Raw genomic sequence first — 27761 nt, forward strand, 5'->3', positions numbered from 1 at the left:
CGCAAAAGTAGGTTCAGTTTAGGGGTTGCTACTCTAAGCTACAATGCAACAAAATGTTAAGCTCCTCTTTACCTCTGGCAGGCAGTTTAGTGTATTGGTTAAAAGCTATGGACTTCAAACCCTGGAGCTGTTTATCCAAATCACACTATTGACACTGTGTGTCCATGGGGAAAGTTACCTCAACTGTCTGTGGTCCAAATGGAAAAAGAAAAAAACCTAACCAATTGCAAGGTCAATTGAACTGCAAGTTGCCCTGCATAAAGGTATTAGCCAAATAAAAAAAAACATCATTTAATTTGTAAAGATGCAGAGACAAAACATAAGTAATGCTATTTAGTGTAAGCTTTTTGTGTACAATGATTATTGCCAGATATGATGTACACCCAAAGATGGGAATTAAAGTAGAAAAGAATTTTTGTGGATGTGAGCCTGCTAAAAGGAATGCACTATTCCCAATGCTGGAAAAAAAATCCATTTAGTAGTATTGTATTATAGTTATAGGGTAGAAGCTTTTCCCCTAAGGACGTGTAAAATTAAATCAGTCCAATGCAGGCCTCTCCTGAAGAGCTGCTCTTTTCAAAATATTCCCCCGTCACCAGACAGTCAGGTTTCCCCAAGAAGCATATCGTCCTTTCATTTCATTATCAGATAACCTAATACAGTATTAATCAAAAATGTGCATCTGTAGTAAACACTAAGTCAGCTTCTATCACCCTAATCTTACATATAAAGTTCTTATTCATGTGTTAAATCTTCAGATTCAGAGTTACTGATCTGTGCATAACACAAACAGAGGGCTGAACATAACTTTCTTATACTGAAATAACATTATTAAAACCGTATATTTATAACAAACTCAAAGAAAGTTAAAGGATTATTCACATCTCTATTCAATTTTAGTGTCAAACATCTTACTTGTCATTCAGATCACTGAAGTTTTGTACAGAATTCACCAAGAACACCACCAACCGACAATAGGACTGATGAACCTCCTTTTGAAGAACATGGCCACAGCCAGCTAAATGACCAAACAAACTAGCAATAAAATAAAAAAAAAAGAATACAATTAATAATGTCTTTCAGTTTCAAGTGAAAGGTTAGATTAAAAAAAAAGAATACAAAGCTTTCTGAAAACAACAGATTATTAAACATACTCAAATTCATTTAACTATTATTTTCAAAATATTAAAGAATTTAAAAATTTCTACTATTCATACTCCCTTATTTTGTGAAAAAAGGGTTTTTACTATTTGGGAAAAATTAACTTTTCACCATTTTCGAGTTATGCCCCTTTGTTGCTAGAAGAATAAACTCCTTTTGTAAAAATCAATTGTTCAACCTAAAAATGTAGCTCCTGCAGTTCTCTAATAAACCGGCAGGTCTCAGCTCGATATATGTCTGGCACCTCTTCTCTCAATGTGATGTTACACTATCAATCTTCTTAGATAGCTTTCTCTCTTAAGATTACAAAGTCATCAGTAACTACTCACACTGAAAAAGCAATGTCTGTTTCTTGCATATACAATTGCTTGGGGTGGGGCCACCAAGTACATCCTGGAACAAAACATAGTCTACAGTCTCCCAAAGTACAAGTGCAGAAACTATGCAAAATTTCTTAGGGATAGGTTCAACAAGATAAGATTTGCATACCAGATAAACACACACAAACACATTCAGCTTTATATATTAAATATCATATAGTTATACTCACTATGTTGCCAGAGAGTGTAAAAAATATGCATATTGATTAGCACATGCAAATAAGAATTTTCCTTTACTTTGTACACTTGACAGTAATGACCCTATAAAACTCTACATACTACATATTCAGTCAGTGGGGTTTTTGGCATGAAAATCCTGGTGGGGCCACAAGGACCTGGGTAAGAGATGCTATCAGAAAAGGTGGAGGCATCCTGAGATATCACGTGAAGGGTGTGTGTTTTTCTGTGTGTGAGAGAGAAATGATCAAACTCGTAACACTAGAATTACCAGAGTGTACGAAAAAACTCGTAGATCCTCTTTGCCAGCATCTTTTGCCTTCTAAATGTGCTGATTAAGACGAGCAGCAAGCAGCCGGCTAGTCCATCCCCCACAGTCGCAGAACGTTCACTAAGTTTTCCCAGCTCAAGCCTTGCTTGATTATCTGGGAGTGACTGAACTGCTGGAGTTTTAGAGTGGCAATAATAGATCGTTATTTGGAACATATGCATTTCACGTGTGTTCCGTTTCTACAGTAAACTGTGTAAACACATTTTTAAAACAGAAACGTTTTTCATATTTTAGTAGTAAATGACAAAATGTAGGCATAAACTATATAATGTATGAAGCCTGAAGTCCAAAGATCAAGTAAACACTTTCACAAAAGGTTCAAAGAAGAGACAACAGCTTCAGTGGCATAGCGGTAAGATTTACTGACTTGTAATCAAGAGTCCCCAGTTCGATCCCCACTTACTCCTATATTTGCAGTTTTCAGTAGTGAGCTGCTCTTTCTGTTATTATACAGTACACACATACATTTGGTTTGCGTCTAACACACGGTGTGCATTTATAGGATTTGTTAAAGCTAATGTTTTTTTAACTTTTATTCTCTCTAAATCACGATCGCGATACATACTACCGCCCCCCCTACCCAGGGATCTGACGCTGTTATTTTTTATTTGAAACGGAATAACTGGAGATGTGAGTGGTGTTTTGAGACAATGGAACTGGACATTCTCTCATCTGGAGAGATTAAAGCTGACACACAAACGCTGGCGAATCTGCCTTCTTCGTATCTCACCGTCACTTGATTTTTTTAAATTCAGTTTTATTGAGTGTTCCTGCTCATGCTGAAGTAGTGTGCACCTTACGATGTATGATGTCAAAAAAAACAAAAAAAAAAACACAGATGTAGGTATATATGATATTTGGAAGTATTCGTTTTATGACCTGTATAGTACATTTCGGAAAACTTTGTGGCACGAATGCAACATTATTCATATTATTCATATTCATTCGCATAACATCTTGTGGTTTGTAATCAGTGACTACGTGTTTTTTCCCCCCCGATCTTGCCAGTCCCCACATGTTGCTGTATGCTGTTTCTTTTATACTCATGGACATGCAGAGGATAGAATACTACACAGCAGTAACTTCAGCGCTATATGAAATCATCAGATTCAAATGTTAACTGTTCACACACACGCAAGGATCGTCTTTCCTACATTTACAACATGTGTACCTGTTACAATGTACTGTACACGCTTTTCTCTATGCTGTGATTTCTATTACACACCTGAAAGAAAGAGACAATATATGTGAAAACATCATCGCACTAATGCAATATTATTTGAAAACCAACAGCGTCAGATTGGGTGTGGATTTATGCTGGCGCTATTACTGAAAGAAAAAAAAGATCAACATGTGCGTTGATCCTGCAGCACTGAATAAGCTCACACACTGTAACATCCCAAACCCCCCCCACCCTGACCTGACTCTAAGTAGAAGCGCAAGTACAGACGCAAACCAAGTGTGATCAAGAGTGTCCGGTTCGATTCCCACTCACTCCTATATTTGCCATTTTCAGTAGTAAGCTGCTCTTTTTGTTAATATTATACAGTACACACATACACTTGGTTTGCGTCTGTACTTGCGCTGTTACAGCAGGATCAACGCACATGTTGATCTTTTTTTTCTTTCAGTACATGTGCCTTCCCTGTTTATTTATATCTCTAGTGACTTTTCTGCCTGTCTGTCTCTCTATTATGCAGTGCTCTGTCTGTCTGTGTGTGTGTGTGTTATGGATCTTAAAAATAACAGATATAAGGAGACTTGTTCATGTTAATTGCAGTCTCAATTGTTAAAAAATCTTTTAAAAGGAGTATCCCACATGAAAATATAATGATCTCATTAACTGACAGTGCATACCAATTTATAAATTTTATGTCCGTTTGAGGTTAAAAAAAAATAAATAAAATAACACTTTCTCCTCACTGAAGAATCGAACTCCGGTCTCTGAGGGACAGTAAGCCTGCTGCGCTCTGATACAGCAAATCTTACCACTACGCCGCGGAAGCTGCTTGAACCTTTTGTGAATGTGTTTATTTGATGTTTGGACTTCATGCTTTATACATTCTATAGTTTATGCCTACATTTTGTAACATTTATTACTAAAATATGAAAAAGTTTCTGTTTTAACAATGTGTTTACACAGATTACTGTAGAAACGGAACACACATGAAATGCGGAACACACGATCTATTATTTCCACTCTAAAACTCCACTTCACTCCCAGATAATCAATCAAGGCATGAGCTGGAAGATGCTCGTGCACGTTCTAAGTCGGTGGGGGGGATGGAATAGCCGGCTGCTTGCAACTTGTTTTTATCGGCACATTTAGAGGACAAAGGACGCTGGCAGAGAGGTGCGAATGGTTTTAAGGTGGGCTGGATCTACGAGTTTTTTCATAGACTCTGGTAATTCTAGTGTTAAACAGCAGAACCTGAGAAATGCTTCTCTGTTGAAATCACTGGTCTGGGTGCATGGCGAACAGAGATCTTGGGAGGCATCCTGGATTGGACTGGATCAGTTCATAACGCTTTGAAAAATAAGTGGAGATGGTGTTGCCTCTGACAGCAAGTGAATGGTGTGAGGCAATGTCATCATTATGAATGTGTTGGCCTGGGACTTGGCAGACGAAAGATCATTGGAGTCCCTTGGAATGAGTCATGTAAATTTAGTCACATTAGGGAGAGAGGGAGAGACACACATGGCAAATCACAATGTTACTGGCTATCAGAACCAGTGATGATAAAATGACAGACAGATAATACAATTAAAAAAACGTACAATATACAATTTCTTCAACATTTTTCACACAGTACAACAAAAGGTCAGTATTAAAGCATCAATATCAATTACTCAATAAATAAAGGAGAGATGCAAATGGAAATTAATAGTCAAAATTTTTGTTCAATGGGAAAAGTGCTGAATCATATTTTACCTAAACAATCATCATAGTATGGCAGGGCCACACATGATTCTTAAATGAGAATACACATTGGAGGAGAACTCATTAAAAAGTATGTAGCGACAAAATCCTATGCTGCAAAGGCTATACCTAGAGGGCTTCTTTCTAAAGCACCTGCCCCCAGTTTCTCCAGTCTGTGCATTTTAAACTGCTGCCAGGGTTTCAGGGAGAGAGCAAAAGTTACTGAACAAAAGAATAAAAAGCTAAAATTGTTGTTATCCTGTTTCCTTAAGAGGCATTAGCTCTCTGGAAATGTGTTCTTTTGAATTGCGGCGTTTTAATTAACCTGAATTTAAATAATTATAAATAAAAAAGGTATTATCCCCACCCCTCATGCAATATGACGGTTACAAGATTACACGAGAAGCATAAAGGATAATCTAGCTCTTTATTGACGGTTTCACGCGGTATTACGCGGAATCGTGAGAAAGAGGGGTCCTTTCATCGGATTGGCTGGCCCAACACTGTTTCAGCCGTGGAATGGCCAAATGGGGGAGGCAGCTTGATGGATGAGGTCTCCAGGAGTCTAAAATTATCCAAATCTTATTATGTGATATCATCTACTGTTAAATTCTGCTCCGTACTTCTAAAAAATTTTTATTTTTTATGAGGATTTGTTCTGTTCTGTGTATTGTATTGTATTGTATTGTATTGACCCCCTACTTTTGACACCCACTGCATGCCCAACCTACCTGGAAAGGGGCCTCTCTTTGAACTGCCTTTCCCAAGGTTTCTTCCATTTTTCCCTACTAGGTTTTTTTGGGAGTTTTTCCTTGTCTTCTTAGAGAGTCAAGGCTGGGGGGCTGTCAAGAGGCAGGGCTTGTTAAAGCCCATTGCGGCACTTCCTGTGTGATTTTGGGCTATACAAAAATAAACTGTATTGTATTGTATTGTACTGTATTACAAACAGGAAGCTTATGACAGACATATCAAGCATGTGGGTATCTTGATCTACTCAGTCTTGCCATCTTTCGTTTGCCACGCTGAAAGGATTTTAACCGGACGGAAGACATAATCTTCCGCCCGGCAGCTTCAAAGTGTGTTGGCCATAGGTCCATTCTTATATACTGGTTGCTCCATGTGCAGGCTCTTGGCTCCGAATCCAAACAAGGACAGGAAAGGACTCAAACCCCACCTTCAAAAATACAGGAATAGCACAATGCCTACATACAGTTCTCATTCTCCCAACAAGGAAAGTGTGCTGACAGAGGACAGAAATATACTAGTATGTCTTTAGGCTAACTATTCAATTCTTCAGTTGTCTTTTGGCTCTCTAGTCCTGTGCTTGGCTCGGCAATTCTAAATGAAGATGCGGTGCTCCTGTGTACCATACTTGGTCTGCCTGTATGAATGAATCCATAACAGTGGGCACAGAAAACAGTGACATTAAACTAAAATAACAAAACATAGTATAACATATCTATTCAGTCAGAAGGTGGATGTTGTATAACCTCAGGAAGAATAGCTGATTTGGGTGGTTTAAGTACTGAAATCTGCATCTCCTGTGGCTCTTTATTATCAGCTCTCTTAACGGCAGACCTTATAATGGAGTGTGACACACCGTTTACTTAAAATGCATATTTTGCAGTTCATATTTCATGACTATAGCTACCATTTATTTCGTGCATAATTCTCCTGCACTATCGTCATAATACTAAACAACAGCGAGCACACACAGCACCTATGACAACATATCATTCTCATTTATCATTCGTTCACTGATGCTGTCAAATGTCAATGGATAATCTGATGCTAAAGAAACTTGCATCAACTTATGTTTATTTTTAAAAAGTGCAATGTGCTCTATGCACATGCGACAAACATTTATATGTCTAATATGTTTTTTAGGAGACATTTCGACTGTAGATGGTTCACTATAAATAGAAATGTGCTTTCTGTAGGACTAGGTTAAGGAGAGCACCTCTGATCTTTGCAGCTCAAAATCATTTGAGTGCTGCCTTCATAAGATGTTGGATTGGTTTAGAAATGTGACACTCTGTGAACCACATAATTGCTCCCACCCAAGTTTAAGAAAAATTCACCCATGGTCATCTTCTGATGTATATATCATGTCTGGCTTCAGCAAGAATACAATCAACATGATTCATGATAATGACAACTACAACAAAATAGCATGACACCACTTTATACATATTGAATTCAAAGATGTATGTTTTTCTGTGGCTGGTACTGCATTACTGTCACTAGTCTGTGGGAGACATGCAAGTAAGAATTTTATTACACTAAGTACAGCTGACAATAAGCTTGAATTTATACAGTTTAGGTGAAAAAATGCACACAAACTGCTAGATGAAGACTAAGAAAAACAAGTCACAAACTCATTGTAGTTGTAGTGTAAGGTGAAGTTTGAAATGACCACAAAAGCAATGTTCCTTTCCAATGGGTGGGATGGGACATCCACTTTGCCTACCTCATAAGTCTTTAGTGGTTCCTTCTCTTAAATCCTAAACTCTTCTCATTCGCAGGTTACCTACTGACTCTAAACAACATACTGTAAAAAAATGGCTAAATACAGGCTTTAATCCTCCTCCCTAGGCTACAGCGACACCCAGCTAAAATTTACTCCCTTGGCTACGGGTATCCCTGGTATTTAAGGTCATTTGTATTTCTAAACAAGATGAGGACTTCAGAACTTCTGCAGTCAACATTTTCAGAACTTTATGTAAGGGACCATGTACTGCCACACTGTGTGACCATTGAGGGCTTTGGGCCCTCAGACATCACCTATAGTGTCCTTGATGGTTTCAGTTCTGGCATAACGTAGCAGCCCCTAGCTTCCTAAAGTACAATACAGAGTTACCCTCTCACTGCCAGTGTACACACTCTCTCCCCTCGGGGACTATTCTGTAGGACTTTTCTAAACCCCTTTCCACCTTGGTTATGCCCTCACCAGCTAGGCACTCCAACTGTAATAAATAAAAACAACTAGTCTCCCTGCTTAATACATCTGGACCAGTTTGTTTTATTATAATATGTTATTAAAAATCATTTAAAATACAGGTGTTACAAATGTTCTGTCAATAAAAGTTTAAGCTTAGCTTTAGTTCACATTTATGAAAACAAAACATTTATCATGATGATATTTTGAATCCAAGTAGGAAACCTAGTGAATGAAGAGTTAACCAAACCAGCAATTAAACAAAAATAGTTTCTATTTAATAAACAAAAAAAAAAACTGTAGTTTTTCCCACTATGAACCTTTTCTCCAAATGAGTTGGTTTTAATTCTGTTATCATCTAGAACAGTGGTTCTCAATCTGTGGGGTGGGCCCTCCTAGAGGGGCGCGAAGATGTGAAAAAAAGAAAACAAGAATCGAAAATATGAAAAATACATCTATTGAAACCAAAACAAATTAACTTAAACTACATTCTGATACTACAAAAATATAGTTAGATAAATGTCGATAAAAGTTAAGTAAGTATAATAAAATATGCTTCTATGATATATCATTAATTAAAAAAAGAACAAATTGGTATTAGTGGGCTCCTTTCAAAAAAAACCTTAGAGGGGCGCGATTTAAACTGTTATGAAAACTCAGGTCGCAAATACTTAAAAGGTTGAGAAACGCTGATCTAGAACATAAAACCTTTGCAAAATATTTAATCTAATTTTGAATATTAATACTTTAAAATTCACTCTGCCAAATTAAATTGTGCAAAATAGCACACATTATGCTTATCCAAAATTAAATTTATTAAATTCAAACCTCTTTGTATGTATCTTTAAGGAGTGGAAACATAATACTAAAAACAGTTTCTTTCCCCCATCACTAGTCATCTTCTTGAATATAACAAAAAAAATCTCATACCTAGTAAAATCTTTCTGACAAGCAAGGAATTCTTGCAAGAAGAGGATACAGGGAGCTTGGAAAAGAACAGGCCTTCCAAGGGAATTTAAACATCGATAAACAGTCTTTAGCACTTCAGAAACACATTCAGCTTGTTCTTTTTTGAGTGAAAGAACTTGCAAAACACTGTAAAGAATAAAAAAGCAAACACTTATTTAAATATTTTACAATAATCACTCAGCATCTTATAGAAAACTATTATTTGTGGCACATTTAAAACATTTTTTAATTCGCCTTCCAAATTTACCCAATATTCACGTAGATGTCCCAGTTCTAGGCGTGTTATTTAATGTGACTAATTCTGCATTACAGCATTGATTGCATTTCCTTTTTAAAAAAAGATACATATGAATTAAAACAAAACTTCAGTCGACCAAACAAATGCAATTTCACTTCACTTATATTAATAATATGAACAAGTCATATATTCCAATAGAGGACTGCAGGAGACTGTAACCAACCTCTGATATGGGAAAAACAAGAATATCAGAAGACAATCAACAATGACACAGGAAGAATGAGTAAACTCTATGACAGGGCTCCTCAATTACATCCTGAAGGGTCACAGTGGCTGTAGGTTTTCGCCTTAAACAATTCTTAATTAAAACTAGTCTATTTACTACTAAAGCAATGAAATATGTTTTGTTTTTTTAGGTTTAGCTTTAGTTAATTCACTTGTTATGATTCAGAAACCTTAAATGTCCTTTTTAGTTTTAAACTATAGCATTTAGATTTTAGGTGTTGCCCGTTTTCTTAACCAGCCATCAGTTAATAATGAGGTGCAAATGCCAAAGGAACCACCAGGTCTAAAGCTAATGTGCTTCCATTTAAACCTGTTTATATGCATACTGAAGTATAAGTGTTAATAAAATGTACTGAAATAAATTTGGACAAAGGGAAGCACCTAGAGGGCGGCACGGTGGCGCAGTGGTAGCGCTGCTGCTTCGCAGTTATGAGACCCGGGTTCGCTTCCCGGGTCCACCCTGCGTGGAGTTTGCATGTTCTCCCCGTGTCTGCGTGGGTTTCCTCCGGGCGCTCCGGTTTCCTCCCACAGTCCAAAGACATGCAGGTTAGGTGGATTGGCGATTCTAAATTGGCCTTAGTGTGTGCTTGGTGTGTGGGTGTGTTTGTGTGTGTCCTGCGGTGGGTTGGCACCCTGCCCAGGATTGTTTCCTGCCTTGTGCCCTGTGTTGGCTGGGATTGGCTCCAGCAGACCCCCGTGACCCTGTGTTCGGATTCAGCGGGTTAGAAAATGGATGGATGGATGGAAGCACCTAGAGGTACAAATCTGTTCCAGACCACAAAACACATGGATAATGTTATCACAAAATGAAAAATCTACAATTTTTCTTGGAAGAGTGAAAGCATCAATAAACCGTATAAATAAATGCCATGTTTCAATATCTGCTAGATTTGGATTTTAATTACAAAACTGTTTGGAGTAAAAACCTGCAACCAATGCAGATCTCCAAGATTGTAAATGAGGACCCCTGTTGTACAACATTTAAGGTAAGTTTTAAAACTTCTTTTTAAAAATATCTTTTTACTTAAGATTTAATCTCTGGAGAGATGAGGTAGCACATGTGACTATAAAGAATCAAATTAAGCTGTTAACCATCATTCATTTTAAACATAATTTAAGAACTGAAAAATACATAAGATGTAAAATTTGTATTTGGTTCTGTAAAGTGATCTTATTGGAAATTTTCAACTTACTTTTTCTGGCAGACTAAAGGGTCCTTCATGAAATCCAAAACATATTTCAGCATGACATATTTTTCTTTGACTGATGAAACAGTTCTAGTCTCTTCCATAGACCTATATGAAAGTAATCGTAAGCGCCCTTTGCTGTAAGATGCTCTGCGAACTGGCACGGAAGAGGGCAAGGGATGTTCCTGTTGTGGAGTGTTGCTTTCAGCTAATTCTTTGCTAATAACTGATTCGGTTTGGTTGCAGTCCTGCAATACTGCTTGACAATTTAATGTGGAGTTCATTTCTACATGCTCACTTAAAGCCTTTGACTGTTGGTCAGGTGCAAAAGAAAAATTGCCCAAAGATGAAAAATTTGGAGTAGATTGAGCATCTGGTTTTAGTATGGGGGAAGATGCATCTCCTGCTGTTTGCACTGTACCATTTTTATCAGCTTTGGGATTCAGGGGTTTATTAGTTGCATCACAAAAAACATTCTGTTTCAGAGATCCTGATGGGTTAAACTTCAGGAGTAGGAGGCTTTTTTCAATACAGGCATCAGCTATAAAAGAAAAGGAAGGTTTAAAAATAATGGTCAAATGTCAATGACAGGATAAAATGGTAAACTTTAATCACGAAGTTTTTCAGGGAAAAAAAATACTTTTCATCCATAATGAATAGACTGATGGATGAAGCAAGCACATTTAAAACAACTAATTAATCAGTTCATGAGTAGTATAACTATTTTATACATGACAATGACACAGATGAATGATTAAGAAGAGTTTAAAATCTGTCTGACCAAGTGGTAGATAATTTATGACTTACATGAAATGTTTTTGCAATTTTCTGTTTTGCCATTTATCTGGATCAATAGATATAGTCCTGCCTCCCTGGAAGTGTTGTGCTGATAATTTGTTCAACACACCATATTCCTCTTTGCAGGTCTTTAGACTCCTAGGAGATATATATCTACCAAACCAGCGAGTAATGCACCCAGTAAGCACAGACCCTACAGTAGCACTGAAGAATGCTTTCAGTATTGCAAGGGAGATTTTGAATTTCTTCAGATGCCTGATGTGACACAGGTGCTCCCCTGTTTTCTGCACTACAGTGGAGATATGATTTGTAAATTCGTGTCATGTCCTCAGAAATATACAAACCAAGTTGCTTATACCTGTTGACTGTTTCAAGCAGATTCCCATTATCTTAAGTGGGGTGTAGTTCACCTATTTCTGCCAGAAGTCCACAATCATAACAAAAACGTTTTCATATTTTAGTAATAAATGACAAAATGTAGACGTAAACTATATAATGTGTAAAGCCTGAAGTCCAAAGATCAAATAAACACTTTCACAAAAGGTTCAAGATTGGTACAACAGTTTCCGTGATGTAGCGGCAGGAATTGCTGACTTGTAAGAGTCCCCCGGTTCGATCCTGACTGTCTCGTATATTTACCGTTTTCAGTAGTGAGCTGCTCTTATTGTTGGTATTATACAATAAACACACATACATTTGATTTGCGTCTGCAACAGCTGGTGTAAATTTACAGTACTTGTAAAATGTAGCTTTTTTTTTTTTCACTTTTATTCTCTCAGTCATGATCACGATACATACTACTCCCCCCCCCACCCATTTCAGTTTTATTGAGTGTTCCTGCTTACGCTAAATTAGTATGCGCCTTATGGTCCATGATGTCAAAGCCGCACTGACAAAAAAACAGAGACATAGGTATATGTGATATTTGGAATTATTCATTTTATGACCTGTATAGTACATTTCGGAAAACATTGTAGCACGGATGTAACATTATTCATATTCATTCGCATGCCTTCTTGAGGTTGTAATCAGTGACCACGTGTGTTTATTTTTATTCCCCAATCTTGCCCAGTCTCAACATTTTGGTGCATGGTGCGGTTTCTTTTGTACTCCAGGACATGCAGAGGAAAGAATAGTACAGAGAGGTTAGTTCCACGCTATATGCAATCATCAAATTCAAATGTTAACAGTTCCCACACACCCAAGGACTGCCCTTCCTACATTTACGACGTGTACCTGTTGCAATGTACACACTTCTCTCTGCCTGACACTAACGGAGTTTGCTTTCATCGGGGGAAGAGGCGGTCTTGGAACAGAAGCTTGTCGATGTTGCATCCTCCTTTTCTTTTTTCATCGCCTTTTCTTGTAAGAAGCGACAACGAAGTTCCTCCGCAAGGTGAACAAAGAACACTCTTCTTTTCTCAGTGGACCTGTGCATGCCTTGTACAGTACATGTGTGTTGATCACCGCCAGGTCAAGCTTGTTCTAGCACAAGCAATCAGCCACCCGCATGTTCCTGCTTGCACTGAATAAGCTAACACCTTCTGGTGTATGATGTAAAAGCAGCACCGGAGAAAAAAAGAAAGAAATATATGTGACATTTTGAAGAAATCATTTTATGACCTGAATAGTACCAATCAGAAAACATCATCGCAGTAATGCAATATTATTTCAAAACAAACAGCGTCAGATCAGGTGTAAATTTATGCTGGCATGGTTAGTTAGGGTCTGATCAAAAAGGGGGGGGGATCAGAAGAGAGCGTGATCGTGACTGAGAGAATAAAACTGAAAAAAAGCTAACTTTTACAAGTACAGTGTACAGTGGTACCTCGGTATACGTCCGCTTTGGGATAAGTCCAACTTGGTATACGTCCTGTTTGGACGCGGAAAATTTTGCTTGGTGTACGACATTTGTTTGGAATATGACTCGTGTGCTAGAACACCGCGAGTTACCCTTGTTTACCTCTCTCGAGACAAAGCCAAGACTGCCTGTGGTAAAAAAGGGCCAGGTTTTAAATCCGTATAGCTGTGTCGTTCTCAGTGGGCACCGATTGCACGACCGCGAGGTGTTAATGAGGTAGTTGGAGCGAAAAGCACCTGCATGTGTTGGTGCGATTGTTCTCAATTGCTTCACTGGCTTCCTGCGGCGTGTGATTAAGGAGCTGCGCCCACGGAGGCGTGGGTGGATGTATATATACAGGTCGGCACCAGGAAGGGAGGGATAGATGGATCGAGGAAAAGAGTATGATAAAGGAGGTTAAAGGACGGGAAAGAGCAGTCTTAGCAGGCACTTGACTCTTCTCAGCAAGGTAAAGTGAGGTTAAATTTTCATTTATTTCATCTAATTGCTTTTGTATTTATATATTTTAGTATTAAGCAGTGTTTAAATTATTTTATACCACCCCATCAATGTATAATATGCCAATAACAATAGGATTTTTTTTCATGGGAACGGATTAATCATTTTCCCTTTATTCCTTATGGGAAAAATTAGTTTGGTATAAGTCCTGTTTGGTACAAGTCCAAGGATCTGGAACGGATTAAGGATGTATACCGAGGTACCACTGTACCATAAATTTTCTGTAGGTTTTAGTAATTCTAGTGTTAACGCTAGAATTACTAAAGCCTACGAAAAAACTCATAATCCCAGCCCACCTTAAATCCCTTTGCACCTTTCTGTCAGCGTCTTTTGTGTTGTAAATGATAAGCAGAAGCAGCCTGCTATCACATCCCCCCAACGACGCAGAAAGTACTCTCAGCTCAAGTCTGTTTACCTCTGTGTGAGTTGCGTACAGTTGTATAGGGTAAATAATATCGTTATTTGGAATAAATGCATTTAATGTGTGTTCCGTGTCTACAATAATCTATGTAAACACATTATTAAAACAAAAACATTTTTCATGTTTAAGTAATAATTGACAAAATGTAGACATAAAGTGTATAATGTGTGAAGCCTGAAGTCCAAATATCAAATAAACACTTTCACAAAAGTTACAAGTACAGTCATATGAAAAAGTCTGGGAACCCCTCTTAATTCTTTGGATTTTTGTTTATCATTGGCTGAGCTTTCAAAGTAGCAACTTCCTTTAAATATGACATGTCTTATGGAAACAGAAGTATATCTGCAGTGACATTAAATTTATTGGATTAACAGAAAATTTGCAATATGCATCATAACAAAATTAGACAGGTGCATAAATTTGGGCACCCAACAGAGATATTACATCAATACTTAGTTGAGCCTCCTTTTGCAAATATAACAGCCGCTAGATGCCTCCTATAGCCTTTGAGGAGTGTCTGGATTCTGAATGGAGGTATTTTTGACCATTCTTCCATACAAAATCTCTCCAGTTAAATTTGATGGCTACCGAGCATGGACAACCTGCTTCAAATCATCCCACAGATTTTCGATGATATTCAAGTCAGGGGACTGTGACGGCCATTCCAGAACATTGAACTTCTCTTTCTGCATGAATGCCTTTGTAGATTTCGAACTTTGTTAGGGGTCATTGTCTTGCTGAAATATCCAACCCCTGCGTAACTTCAACTTTGTGACTGATGCTTGAACATTATCCTGAAGAATTTGTTGATACTGGGATGAATTCATCTGACCATCGACTTTAACAAGGGCCCCAGTCCCTGAACTAGCCACACAGCCCCACAGCATGATGGAACCTCCACCAAATTTGACAGTAGGTAGCAGGTGTTTTACTTGGAATGCAGTGTTGTTCTTCTGCCATGCAAAGCACTTTTTGTTATGACCAAATAACTCAATTTTTGTCTCATCAGTCCAAAGCACTTTGTTCCAAAATGAATCTGGCTTGTCTAAATGAGCATTTGCATACAACAAGGTACTCTATTTGTGGCGTGAGTGCAGAAAGGGCTTCTTTCTCATCACCCTGCCATACAGATGTTCTTTGTGCAAATTGGGCTGAATTGTAGAATGATGTACAGATACACCATCTGCAGCAAGATGTTCTTGCATGTCTTTAGAGGTGATCTGTGGGTTGTCTGTAACCATTCTCACAATCCTGCGCATATGCCGTTCATGTATTTTTCTTGGCCTGCCAGACCTAGGTTTAACAGCAACTGTGCCCGTGGCCTTCCATTTCCTGATTAAATTCCTTACACTTGAAACTGACGGTTTAAACTTCTGAGATAGCTTTTTGTAGCCTTCCCCTAAACCATGATATCGAACAACCTTTGTTTTCAGATCTTTTGAGAGTTGCTTTGGGGATCCCATGCTATCACTCTTCACAGGAGAGTCAAAGGGAAGCACAACTTGCAATTGACCACCTTGAATACCTTTTCTCATAATTGGACACACCTGTGTATGAAGTTCAAGACTTAACAAGCTAATCCAACCAATTTGGTGTTGCAAGTAATCAGTATTGAGCAGTTACATGCATTCAAATCAGCAAAATTACAAGGGTACCCAAATTTTTGCACAGCCAGTTTTTCACATTTGATTTAATTTCATACAACTAAACACTGCTTCACTAAAAATCTTTGTTCGGAAAACACCCCAGTACTCAGATGTTCCTAGGAAATGAAACAAATACCACTGTTATCTTTTTTGTTGAAAGGAGAATAAATTATTATGCAGGCTAAGAGGGGTTCCAAAACTTTTTCATATGACTGCATAACAAAACAAGTGCGCTTTTATTCAAAAATATAACTGCAGAAAAAGAACTTGTGTTAGGGTGTGACACTGAGAAGTCCTTAATAAGACCACTTTGGTGGCGCAGAGGTAAGAACTGCTGACTGGTAATCAAAAGGCCACTGGTTCGAACCTGGACGCCTCCGTTTTGAGAAGTGAGCTGCTTCTTATTCTTACTATTATAGAATAAAAACACATTTGATTTGAGTCTGTAACAGCCGGTGTAAATTTATGGTACTTGTAAAGGTTAGCATTTTATTTTTTATTTATTTATTTTTTATTCAGTTTTATTCTCCCAGTCACGTTCATGCTCTCCCCAATCTGACACTGCTGTTTTCATATAAAGACATGCTATAACAGAGGTGAACTCAGATGATGATGAGGGATCTACATCGGAGAAAGAGAACAGAAGCCCTCCCCGCAAGAAAAGCTGCACCAGGCGTAAAGGCGAAAGATCGCACCATTTGAATGCAGTAACAGGTCAGTCATCATCTTGCCAGTCAATGTGCTACACACGTGTCCTTTAAAGAAAAGACAGCGCTTACAAAGCTCGCCAAGGTATCATGCAAAGTCCTGTTTTTTGATTATGTTTTCTGATGGTCTTTATATGAAAACATTTACATGTTACTTATATAAAAGCCATATTGAATGTTATTTACCTTGATTTATTTACTTATCTTCCTAAAGTGTAAAGTGACAAGTAGACTGCAGAGTTTCCTGTGCTTGATCGACACGGGCATGCTCACAAAGTACATGTGTAATGCCACAAAAAGTGCATGCTGACACTTCAGTACGCGAGCAATGGTATAATATACACTAGCTGTCCCCTGCAGCTCCACCCATGTAATAATGAAACAGGACAATCCTCTTTAATAAAACCCCTGTGTGTGTACATGTGTCCATGTGTGTGTCATCTGGTGAAGTGTGCATGCGCGGGGCATGGTGCGACGCTTCAAAGCAGATGCTTCAAAGGCCGCCTGACTCGTCACACAAGACAGAGAGGGCAGGACCTATAAAAAATATCACGCGGCCGATCCAATCGGATTTCGGTAAATGAGGTAAGTCCTAAAACATAACACACGAAAAATCCAATCGGGTAATGAGACGCGGAGACCAGCTTCCCCAAAGAGGTGGGACTAGTGTTTGTTGTTGTGCAAGTGTTCACTCTTGAGCATGTCAGATTTGCGATTAACAAACTTGCCCCAGTAAAGTGTAAAGTGTCAGTCGTTGAAGGGGATTTCCTAAATATACAAATTTTCATGATATTACAATAGGATGACTTTTAAAAGTAGATTTATTTTCGCGCACATAAAATCTGTTGCTGGGGAGACGTCACACATACAATAATCAGCTGCATGCCAGCACAGATTAAAATACTTGCTGGGGAACTGCACAGAACTTGCTGGAGAGACGTATTACTGCGAGAGAAAATTAAAGGCACACAATACAGTGACGCATGTTATAGCCACATACAAACCAGGATTACTGTAACAGAAAATAGACGGACCCTTGCCATTTAATATAGACTGTTCCTACTAATGTTTATGCACTACTGTTCTAGTGCCCGTTATTGTAACGGGCTTAATGTCTAGTCTTTATAAAAAAAAAAATGTCATTCTGGCCAAGTGGAAGGTAGGTACACTGAAACGTAATATGTTGGCACTGTATCTGACTGTGTTCAGCTCTGATAGGAGAGCGTCCCCTGCATGGGGAGAAATGCATGTGGCCGTGATATCTGTGGCAATAAGCAGCTACCCTCTAAAACATACATACCTTTGTTCTCTCTCTCAAAAACGTCAAAAGTTACCCCTTAACAATCTGTACATGATAATGTCTGTTGAATAAATCGCTAGCTTAGTGGAGAGGTAGGTATGCTCCAACCTGGTGGTGAGAGGTAGACCAACTCAAACAGAGGCTGGTGCGTGAGTGAGGAGGGCCCCACCCCTCTCCCATCGGTTCGCAGCCGCTCTGATTTCATAAAGTAGTTCTCTCGTGAAAAGCGAACAGACATATAGATGTTAGATTTTATATATATATATATATATATATATATATATATATATATAAAATATATAGTAGTTAGGCGCCGCCATGAGTGGCAGCCTTTCCAGCAGCTCCATGTACGACTTAATCTTTCTACCTTTTTCTCTGTCTCTCTGATCACTCCCACCACTTTCTTTTATGTGGACTCGTTTCCTGGACATTTTTTACTACTTGGACATGGATTTTTACACACCTAGACTCATCTATTCAGGTAGTCAAATTCTAGCACTGAGAACAAAGGCCCGTGCCGGTGTGGTTCTCTATTTACCTGACGAGGTAAGAAGGCTATATCATGGCAGCAGAGCCGGCGCTAAGCTAAAGGCTAAGCGGCTAGCGAGGAAGTGGCGATACAAGCCTTCGATGCCTTCTGTGATCATGGGAAATGTGAACTCACTACCAAATAAGATCGACGAACTGGCTGTGCTGGTGAAAAATGTCAGGACCTACAGAGAATCCAGTTTGTTGTATTTTTGTGAAATGTGGCAAACAACTAGCATCCCAGATGCTAACGTGGAGCTACCCGGGTTTAGCACAGTTAAGAGTGGACAGAGATGCAAATACCTGCGGGAAGCGTAAAGGAGAAGGACTCGCTCTTTATGTGAACACAAGGTGGTGCAACACTGGACGTCAAACTCTCCACTTGCTGCAGGGACATCAAACTGTTGGCTGTAAGTCTGCGTCCCTATTACTTGTCCAGAGAATTTGGACACACCATTGTTATTGTTTACATCCCTCCTTGCGCAGACGTGGAGATAGCGTGTGATGTCCTCCACTCCGCTGTTGCTAAACTACAAACACAGCACCCCGAGGCGCTTGTGCTAATCTCTGGAGATTTTAACCATGTGATACTGGACAAAACATTACCTGCCTTCTCCCAGTATGTGGAAACACCTGGGGAAATAGGATTATTGATATACTGTATGCAAACGTTAAGGACGCATACAGCACCACCCCACTGGCTGCACTTGGGAAAGCAGATCATAACCTGGCTCTGCTTCAGCCTCACTACAAACCAAGAGTGAGGGAGCTACCTACAACCACACGCTCATTCAGGAAATGGTCCCCTGAGGCAGAGCAGGCTCTGAGAGACTGCTTTGGAACTACAGACTGGGATATCCTGCAGGGGTCATATAGTGAGAAAATTGAGAAGGTTGTTGACTGCACTACTGACATCAACTTCTGTATGGACATTGTAGTTCCAGTAAGAACAGTACGCTGCTATGCTAACAACAAGCCATGGATTACAAATGACATCAAGGGCCTTTTTTGAACCAGAAGAAAAGGGCATTTAAAGGCGATGATGAGCATGAGCTCAAGCGCGTGCAGAAGGAACTCCAAGTCCAGCTCAAGGCAGCGAAGGGGCCGTACAGGAGAAAGCTGGAGCAAAAGTTGCAGAATGACAGCATGAAGGAAGTGTGGGATGGGATGAAGATCATCACTGGCTGCAGCTCGAAGCAGGGTGCCTCCATTGAGAGAAACGCGGAGAAAGTAAACCTGATGAACAACTTTTTTAGCAGGTTTGACCACCCTAACCCACTCTCACCTCAGAACACTGCATCATCCACCTGTCCTTCTGCTGATGCCAGCATAGGAGAGAGTTTGCCCACACCCACAATTACAGCAGCCTAGGTAAGCGGAGAGCTGAGGAGACTTCGTGCCAGCAAAGCAGTGGGTCCAGATGGAGTATCGCCACGACTGTTGAAGGCCTGTGCGTTGGAGCTGGGGAGTTCTCTACAGCGCATCTTCAACCTGAACCTGGAACAGGGGAGAGTCCCGAGGCTTCGGAAAACATCTTGCATCACCCCAGTCTTAAAGGTATCACGTCTTGGTGAGCTGAATGACTTCAGGCCTGTTGCCCTGACATCACATGTGATGAAGACCACAGAGTGGCTGTTTCTTCACCACCTGAGGCCACAGGTCTGCCATACCCTCGATCCTCTGCAGTTTGCATACCAGAAGAAGGTGGAAGCGGAGGATGCCATCATCTACATGCTACACCGATCCCTCTCCCACTTGGAAAGAGGCAGTGGTGCAGTAAGAATTATGTTTCTGGACTTCTCTAGCTCCTTTAACACCATCCAACCTCTGCTCCTTAGGAAGATGGGAGTAGATTCATACCTGGTGGCATGTGTTATGTATATGTAAAAATTTAATACTAAATATAAGTTCTATTTAATGTTTCAAATAATTGCATTGAATGTGTTATGTGCCTGCACCCTGGTATTAAGGTGCATGTTACAGCCGGAACTTGTTTATATACATAAAATGGTGGAAGTTTGGTAATTGCCGTATTTGTGTCTTTCTTTATTAACTTACTATTATACTGTTGGTGTAAGTGTAAAAACACAACAGAATTGGCGACGAGAAAATAAATAACCCTGCCACATGCTGACTGTTAAAAACCAACTGAGCTTCTCTGCTTTGCATTGAGTGAATTTCCATGTTTTCTATGTGCTTCGTGGCATACTGAAGAGCGCACCCTGGGCCTGCCAGAAGAGAGACGGATAAAACACAGAAGTGAGTAAAGAAAATCGTAAGAATTTGAAACAAGATGTATGGATGTGTAGGACAAATGGCTGCTTTTGACAGCACCAAGGAGGAATGGGCTACTTACATTGAGAGACTTGAGCAGTACTGCCTCACAAACGATATCGGGAATGAGAGAAAGGTGGCTGTGCTTTTAAGTGTAATGGGTCCGAAAACTTATAATCTGTTGCGCAGTCTAGTGGCACCGTTGAAACCCGCAGTAAAATAATTTAAAGATATTGTGGATGTATTGCAAGCACATTTGAACCCAAAGCCGATGATTATTGCCGAGCGGTTTCGCTTTCATAAACGGGACCAGCAGGAACACGAGTCAATTGCGGACTATATTGCTGAGCTAAGGCGGCTTACAGAGCACTGTCATTTTGGCGAGGGCTTGTCCGATACGCTAAGAGATCGACTCGTGTGCGGGCTTCACAACGAGAGCACACAGAAACGGCTCCTCACAGAAAGAGATTTAACATTACAGCGCGCACAGGAAATAGCGATTTCAATGGAAACGGCGGAAAAAGACGCCTTAGAATTTAAGAGAAAAGTGATTTCACAGTGCAGCCTCAATAAGGTTGTAGCAAAGCACACTGAGAAAATGCCATCCTGCTTTAGATGTGGAAAAAAATCGCACGTTCCGACTGAATGTTGGTTTAAAGATAAAGAGTGCAGACAGTGTAATAAAAAAGGGCACATCCAGAAAATGTGTAGAATGAACGAAAATAAAGGGAAGTCACATAAAATGGGTAATAAAAGCAAAAAGGTGCATGAAATTGATAAAATCAACTCCAGTGACTCTGAAACTTAACATCTGTCTTGTCTAGAGCTCCATTCTACTAAACACACTGACCGCAGAATAATATGGGTGGCACCCAAAGTGGAAGGAGTGACATTAAAAATGGAGTTAGACACCGGATCAGCCCTGTCAATTATTTCAGAAAAAGATTATAAAGAAAAATTTCCAAATGTGAAACTGAAAGGCACTTCAGTAATACTAAAAACATACACAGGTGAAAAGATTGCTCCCATTGGTAAGCTTAAGGTGACAGTTGTGTATGAAAGCCAGAGACATCTGCTGGATTTATATGTGCTATCAAGAGGAGGTGTTCCCTTATTTGGACGTGAATGGCTAAAAAGTATCCAGCTTAACTGGCAGTCCATAAAAGAAATGCAGGTCACCTAAGGACTGAGCATATTTCCTAAGCAAGAAAAGCTGAATTCACTATTAGTTCACTATGCACAGGTGTTCCAAGAGGGAATTGGGACTCTCAAACATATCAAGGCACACATTGCAGTGGAAGAGGATGCACAGCCAAAGTTCCATAAGGCTCGCCCTGTACCATATGCTATTCGCCCTAAGGTTGAGGCAGAGCTCAAGCGTTTAGGACAGGGTGTCCTCTCCAAAGTCAATTGGTCTGAGTGGGCAACACCCATCGTGCCCGTGATCAAGAAAAATGGTGCTGTACGCATCTGTGGTGACTTTAAAGTCACATTAAATCCTGTACTACATGTCGACCAATATCCTCTACCACGCATAGAGGATATCTTTGCCTCACTTGCTGGTGGCGAGAACTTTTCAAAGATAGATTTGTCCCAAGCATATTTACAGATGGAATTAGAGGAGTCATCTAAAAAGTACCTCGCTATTAATACTCACAAGGGACTCTTCCGTTATGACAGACTGGTATTTGGAGTTTCGTCTGCTCCTGCTATGTGGCAGAGAGCAATGGATCAGGTGCTACAGGGCATCCCTGGTACTCAGTGTTACTTAGATGACATAATTGTAACTGGTACAGATAATAGTGCACATCTGACAAACCTTGAAGCAGTCCTTACTAGGCTGTCAGAATTTGGACTGAAAGCAAATAAAAGTAAATGCCAAATCTTTAGGGACTCTTTAGAATACTGTGGACATATTATTGATAAGAATGGCCTCCATAAATCCCCAGACAAGACTGATGCTGTCCTGAAGGCACCTCAGCCTGAAAATGTGACCCAGTTACGTTCTTTCCTGGGCCTTGTAAATTACTACCATCGATTTTTGCCAAATCTTTCAACAGTGTTGCATCCACTAAACTGTTTGTTACAAAAAGGAAATAAATGGGAATGGTCACAAGATTGTGAACAAGCGTTTAATACTGCCAAACAGCTGATTACTGACACATTTTAATCCAAAGTTGCCATTGCGCCTGGCTTGCGATGCATCACCGTATGGCATTGGTGCTGTTCTTTCTCACAAGATGCTTGATGGCACAGAACGACCAATTGCTTTTGCATCTAGGTCTCTAAGTCCTGCTGAAAAGAATTATGCACAGATAGACAGGGAAGGTCTAAGCCTAGTGTGGGCGGTAAAGAAATTTAATCAATACCTATATGGTAAACATTTCACATTAGTTACTGATCATCAGCCCTTAGTTGCTATTTTCAGTCCTCATAAGTGTGTTCCAACCATGGCTGCAGCACGCTTACAACGATGGTCTTTGTTTTTAGGCGGCCATGACTACCAAATTGAATTCAGAGGCACAAAACAACATGCAAATGCAGATGGACTTTCCTGTCTACCTTGTGAGTTTAAGGGAACTCAAAACCTTTCCGATCCAGCTGAAATTTTTCATCTAACACAACTGGAGCCCTTACCCATTACAAGTGCTCAAATTCAGAAAGGAGACAAGTCGAGATCCCACTATGGCCAAATTATTTGACTTGATAATAAAAGGTTGGCCTTCTAGAAGTGATGCTGATCTCCTTGAGTACTCAAATCGACGTGACCAGTTATCAGTTTGTCAAGGATGCATTATGTGGGGCACAAGAGTGATTGTACCACCCAAACTTCGTACAAAAATACTTGAGGCACTTCATGAAGGTCATTTAGGTGTTGTAAAGATGAAAAGCTTAGCCCGAAACTACATATGGTGGCCTGGAATTGACCTTCAAATAGAGAATCTGGCCAAGTCATGCACAGGATGCCAACAGACTCGGCGACAGCCCCAAAGCACTCCCCTTCATACCTGGGAATGGCCAAGCTCTGTCTGGCAACGACTTCACATTGACTATGCAGGACCTTTCCATAATCGAATGTTTCTCATTGTGGTTGATGCACATTCAAAATGGCCTGAAATTTTTGCAGTAAAAAAGGCATTATCATCTAAAACGGTAGATATACTCCACACCTTATTTGCACGTACTGGACTTCCAGAACAACTAGTCAGTGACAATGGCACTCAGTTTACATCTGCTGAGTTCCAGGCATTTGTAAAAAAGAATGGCATTAAGCACATCACCTCTGTTCCTTACCATCCTGCAACAAATGGTCTAGCTGAACGTTTTATTCAGTCCTTCAAACTATCTATGAAAGCCATGGAAAAGGAAAAAGAGTCGCTACATGTGAAAATTGCAAACTTCCTTCTAGCCTATCGAAACACAGCTCACTCAACCACAGGTCAGACTCCAGCAATGCTTTTCCTGGGAAGAAGCTTGAGATCACACTTAGATCTGCTAAAACCTGATTTGCATATACATGTGCAAAAGAAGCAGTGCTTCCAAGACCAAAAACAACGCAAGCTTAGAATATTTGAGGTTGGACATAAAGTGCTTGCTAGAGACTACCGATACTCAAATCAGAAATGGCAACCTGGTAAGATTGTGTCAAAGACTGGTCCACTGACATACACAGTGCAGGTGGGGCATGATACAGTCTGGCGCAGACATATCGACCAGCTTCTAGATGCACAAGCTCAGGAAGACACATCACAAGACGAAGCTGAGGAGCTGATCATTCCTCAGAACTCAAATGAGTTTACCTTCTTGACACCTGATTCATCCCTTGCTGCTGGTGAATCTCAGCCTCAAGAATCTGCTGAATCAACCTCATCTCAAATGTCTGCTCCACCTACACAAGAAAGACGCTATCCTGAGAGGATTCATAAACCTCCTGAAAGGTTGAACTTGTAGTCAATATTAATGTACAAAGTACTTAGGAGTCTGTTAGCTTTGGTAAGCTGCATTTCGCCATATATAAATGTTTCAGTACACCGTAGTAAATGGTGCACTTTTATATAGTATGCTTTAGCTGTCTTTATATTCATGTTTTGTATCCATGCCAAGTGTTTTGTAGATATATATAAAAAAAAAATACTGTTATACATCCAAGCTGGGTGGGAGGAAATGTTATGTATATGTAAAAATTTAATACTAAATATAAGTTCTATTTAATGTTTCAAATAATTGCATTGAATGTGTTATGTGCCTGCACCCTGGTATTAAGGTGCACGTTACAGCCGGAACTTGTTTATATACATAAAATGGTGGAAGTTTGGTAATTGCCGTATTTGTGTCTTTCTTTATTAACTTACTATTATACTGTTGGTTTAAGTGTAAAAACACAACAGCATGGATCATGGACTATCTTACAGACAGACCTCAGTATGTGTCTCTGGAACTGCAGGTCTGACATTGTGGTCTGCAGCACAATAGCACCGCAGGGGACTGTGCTTTCTCTGGTCCTGTTCAGCCTATATACATCAGACTTCCAATACAACCCAGAGTCCTGCCATGTGCAAAAGTTTGCTGACGACACTGCTATTGTGGGCTGCGTCAGGAGTGGGCAGGAGGAGGAGTATAGGAACCTAATCAAGGACTTTGTTAAATGGTACGACTCAAACCACCTACAACTGAACACCAGCAAAACCAAGGAGCTGGTGGTGGATTTTAAGAGGCCCAGGCCCCTCACGGAATCATAGGTGACTGTGTGCAGAGAGTGCAGACCTATAAATACCTGGGAGTGCAGCTGGATGATAAATTGGGCTGGACTGCCAATACTGATGCTCTGTGCAAGAGAGGACAGAGCCAACTATAATTCCTTAGAAGGCTGGCGTTCTTCAACATCTTCAAATAAAATGCTGCAGATGTGGCGAGCACCCTCTTCTACGTGGTGGTGTGCTGGGGAGGCAGCATAAAGAAGAGGGACGCCTCACGCCTGGACAAACTGGTGAGGAAGGCATGCTCTATTGTAGGCACAGAGCTGGGCAGGTTGACATCTGTGGCGGAGCAACGGGCACTGAACAGGCTCCTGTAAATCATGGAAAATCCACTGCATCCACTGAACAGTATCATCTCCAGACAGAGGAGCAGCTTCAGCGACAGACTGCTGTCACCGTCCTGCTCCACTGACAGACTGAGATCATTCTTCCCCCACACTATGCAACTCTTCAATTCCACCCTTTGGAAACGTTAACGTTATACAGTACAGTACAATGTTATTGACTGTTATACCTGCTTTGCACTCTCCACCTTGCATTTTTTAACTTGCACTGCATTTTTACCACTCTTTAATTAATATTGTTTTATCAGTTTGCTGCTGCTGAAGTATGTGAATTTCCCCTTGGGGATTAATAAAGTATCTATCTATCATATATATATATACACACATACATATATACACACATAGAATAGATAATCAATAATTACAATATTTCTTGGAAAATAAACACCTAATTAAGCCATGAAACTTGTGATAAAACATTTCAATCCACCTTATCACAAATAAGAGTTTCACAGAATAACCAAAATATTACCATTAGCTGAAATATGTTTTTATATTTATGTTGACAGTTACAACAATTAACACACAATGTTCTAAACTGATGCGACTCTAAAGATCTGTAATTGGCACTTTTAGTGCTGCTTTCTCAAGGCTTCAAAGTCCTCATGGGTTAAGATCTTGATCTCATCACTGCCTGTGTGAGGTCTGAATGTTTCATTGTGTGTGTATAGGTTTTCAAATGGGTAGTTCAACTTTCCATTAACATCCTAAATGTGTATAACTGGTAACTTTTAATTAGTTTAGCATGAGTATTAGTGGGAGAGTAAATAATTGTCAGCCAAAATCAACTAACCCTGTTCAGAGTTCATTGTTGTCACTAGTCTCACATAACACTAAAACTTGATAAAAGGTTAGACAAGTGAAAAATGGATGGATAAACAGATTCTAAATGACATTTTTCCAATCTGATTTTTTTTGTTGGAAATTCACATGTTCAAATAGAAATAAATCATAACAAATAAATAATGGTCATTAATCAGTAAAAATCTTAAAATGAGTTGGCCATCTGACTAATATAGTTTAATACCACAGGCCTGCAAGAAATGTGCTTGAAGTAAAAATAGTGGGTTCAGAAAATTACGTCTAATTTTGACAACTTTAGAAAATGGGCTAAATTGTTTAAGCATAATGACTGTTTATTATGAATATTCTAAATGTAGACAGTGATTAAATTAGATTGAAGTGACAAAAAAGGATACATACAAGTATGTATAAAATACGGTACCCAACTCCATATTCAACTGAGAAAACATTTTTGAACATTAAGGATTTTTTGCAATGTCACTTTAAATCAAGGTTAAACATCTGTGAATCTGAATTAAAATATTTTAGTAGTACCGATATTGCCACAACAACAATGATGAGTGCCTTCAAATACAAAAATTCAACATCCACCATAACAGAAATAATCACTTGATCCTTTAGATTCAGTAACTGGCTGTGCCTTGTTTAACATCAATGATTTCAAATGAACTTTTCCTGGATTTGCTGATCAATCTTACATTTCAGCTTGGAGATTTCATTTTTTGGTTCCACATGGATAAGATGAAGATAACATCACATATAGAAATAAGTAATAAAGGAATAAAAACACATGAAGGTTCACAAAGTCTTCTCCTACCATTTGAATTCTAAAAGAACAAACATTGATAACCTTTCAAATCGGTAAGAAAATAATAAAAAGGGTGTATTGTCTTTACATCAACTTCAAGTTAAAAAAAAAAATAATAATTTCAACACCATGGATAGATATACTGTATAACCAAGCAAAGAATGTGCAGATCTAAGGATATAACATATATAACAGATGTGCAAACATACTAAGCAAGCATAATAAAGAGTGACGACAGGATATGTACTTAAAAAAAGAAACACTAACCGAGAGATTCTATATTCACTTCATTGCAATCTGAAGACAGATGATCGTCTTGTTTGTTTATTTGTCCCACCAGGGATTTTTGCTTCATTTCAAGCTTTGAAAAATTAAAGCACAGGTTAAACAAATTAACACACCACTTAGTTTTTTTTTTCTTGAGCTCAA

At 39.3% G+C, this 27761-nt stretch overlaps 1 protein-coding gene across 1 annotated transcript in view; it reads right to left on the bottom strand.

Annotated features, from left to right (window-relative positions):
• The window catches only part of zzef1 (zinc finger, ZZ-type with EF hand domain 1), a 281144-nt gene that overhangs the window by 86019 nt on the left and 167364 nt on the right, over positions 1–27761 (bottom strand). Inside the window, exons 28-31 of the mRNA XM_028807021.2 lie at positions 27600–27693; positions 10593–11127; positions 8838–9002; positions 916–1035 (exon numbers count right to left, since the gene is read on the bottom strand). Of these exons, the coding sequence (XP_028662854.1) occupies positions 916–1035; positions 8838–9002; positions 10593–11127; positions 27600–27693 (914 nt within the window). The remainder of the gene's footprint in view (positions 1–915; positions 1036–8837; positions 9003–10592; positions 11128–27599; positions 27694–27761) is intronic.

This window comes from Erpetoichthys calabaricus, chromosome 8 (assembly GCF_900747795.2).
Source record: "Erpetoichthys calabaricus chromosome 8, fErpCal1.3, whole genome shotgun sequence".
NCBI classification, from domain to species: Eukaryota; Metazoa; Chordata; class Cladistia; order Polypteriformes; family Polypteridae; genus Erpetoichthys; species Erpetoichthys calabaricus.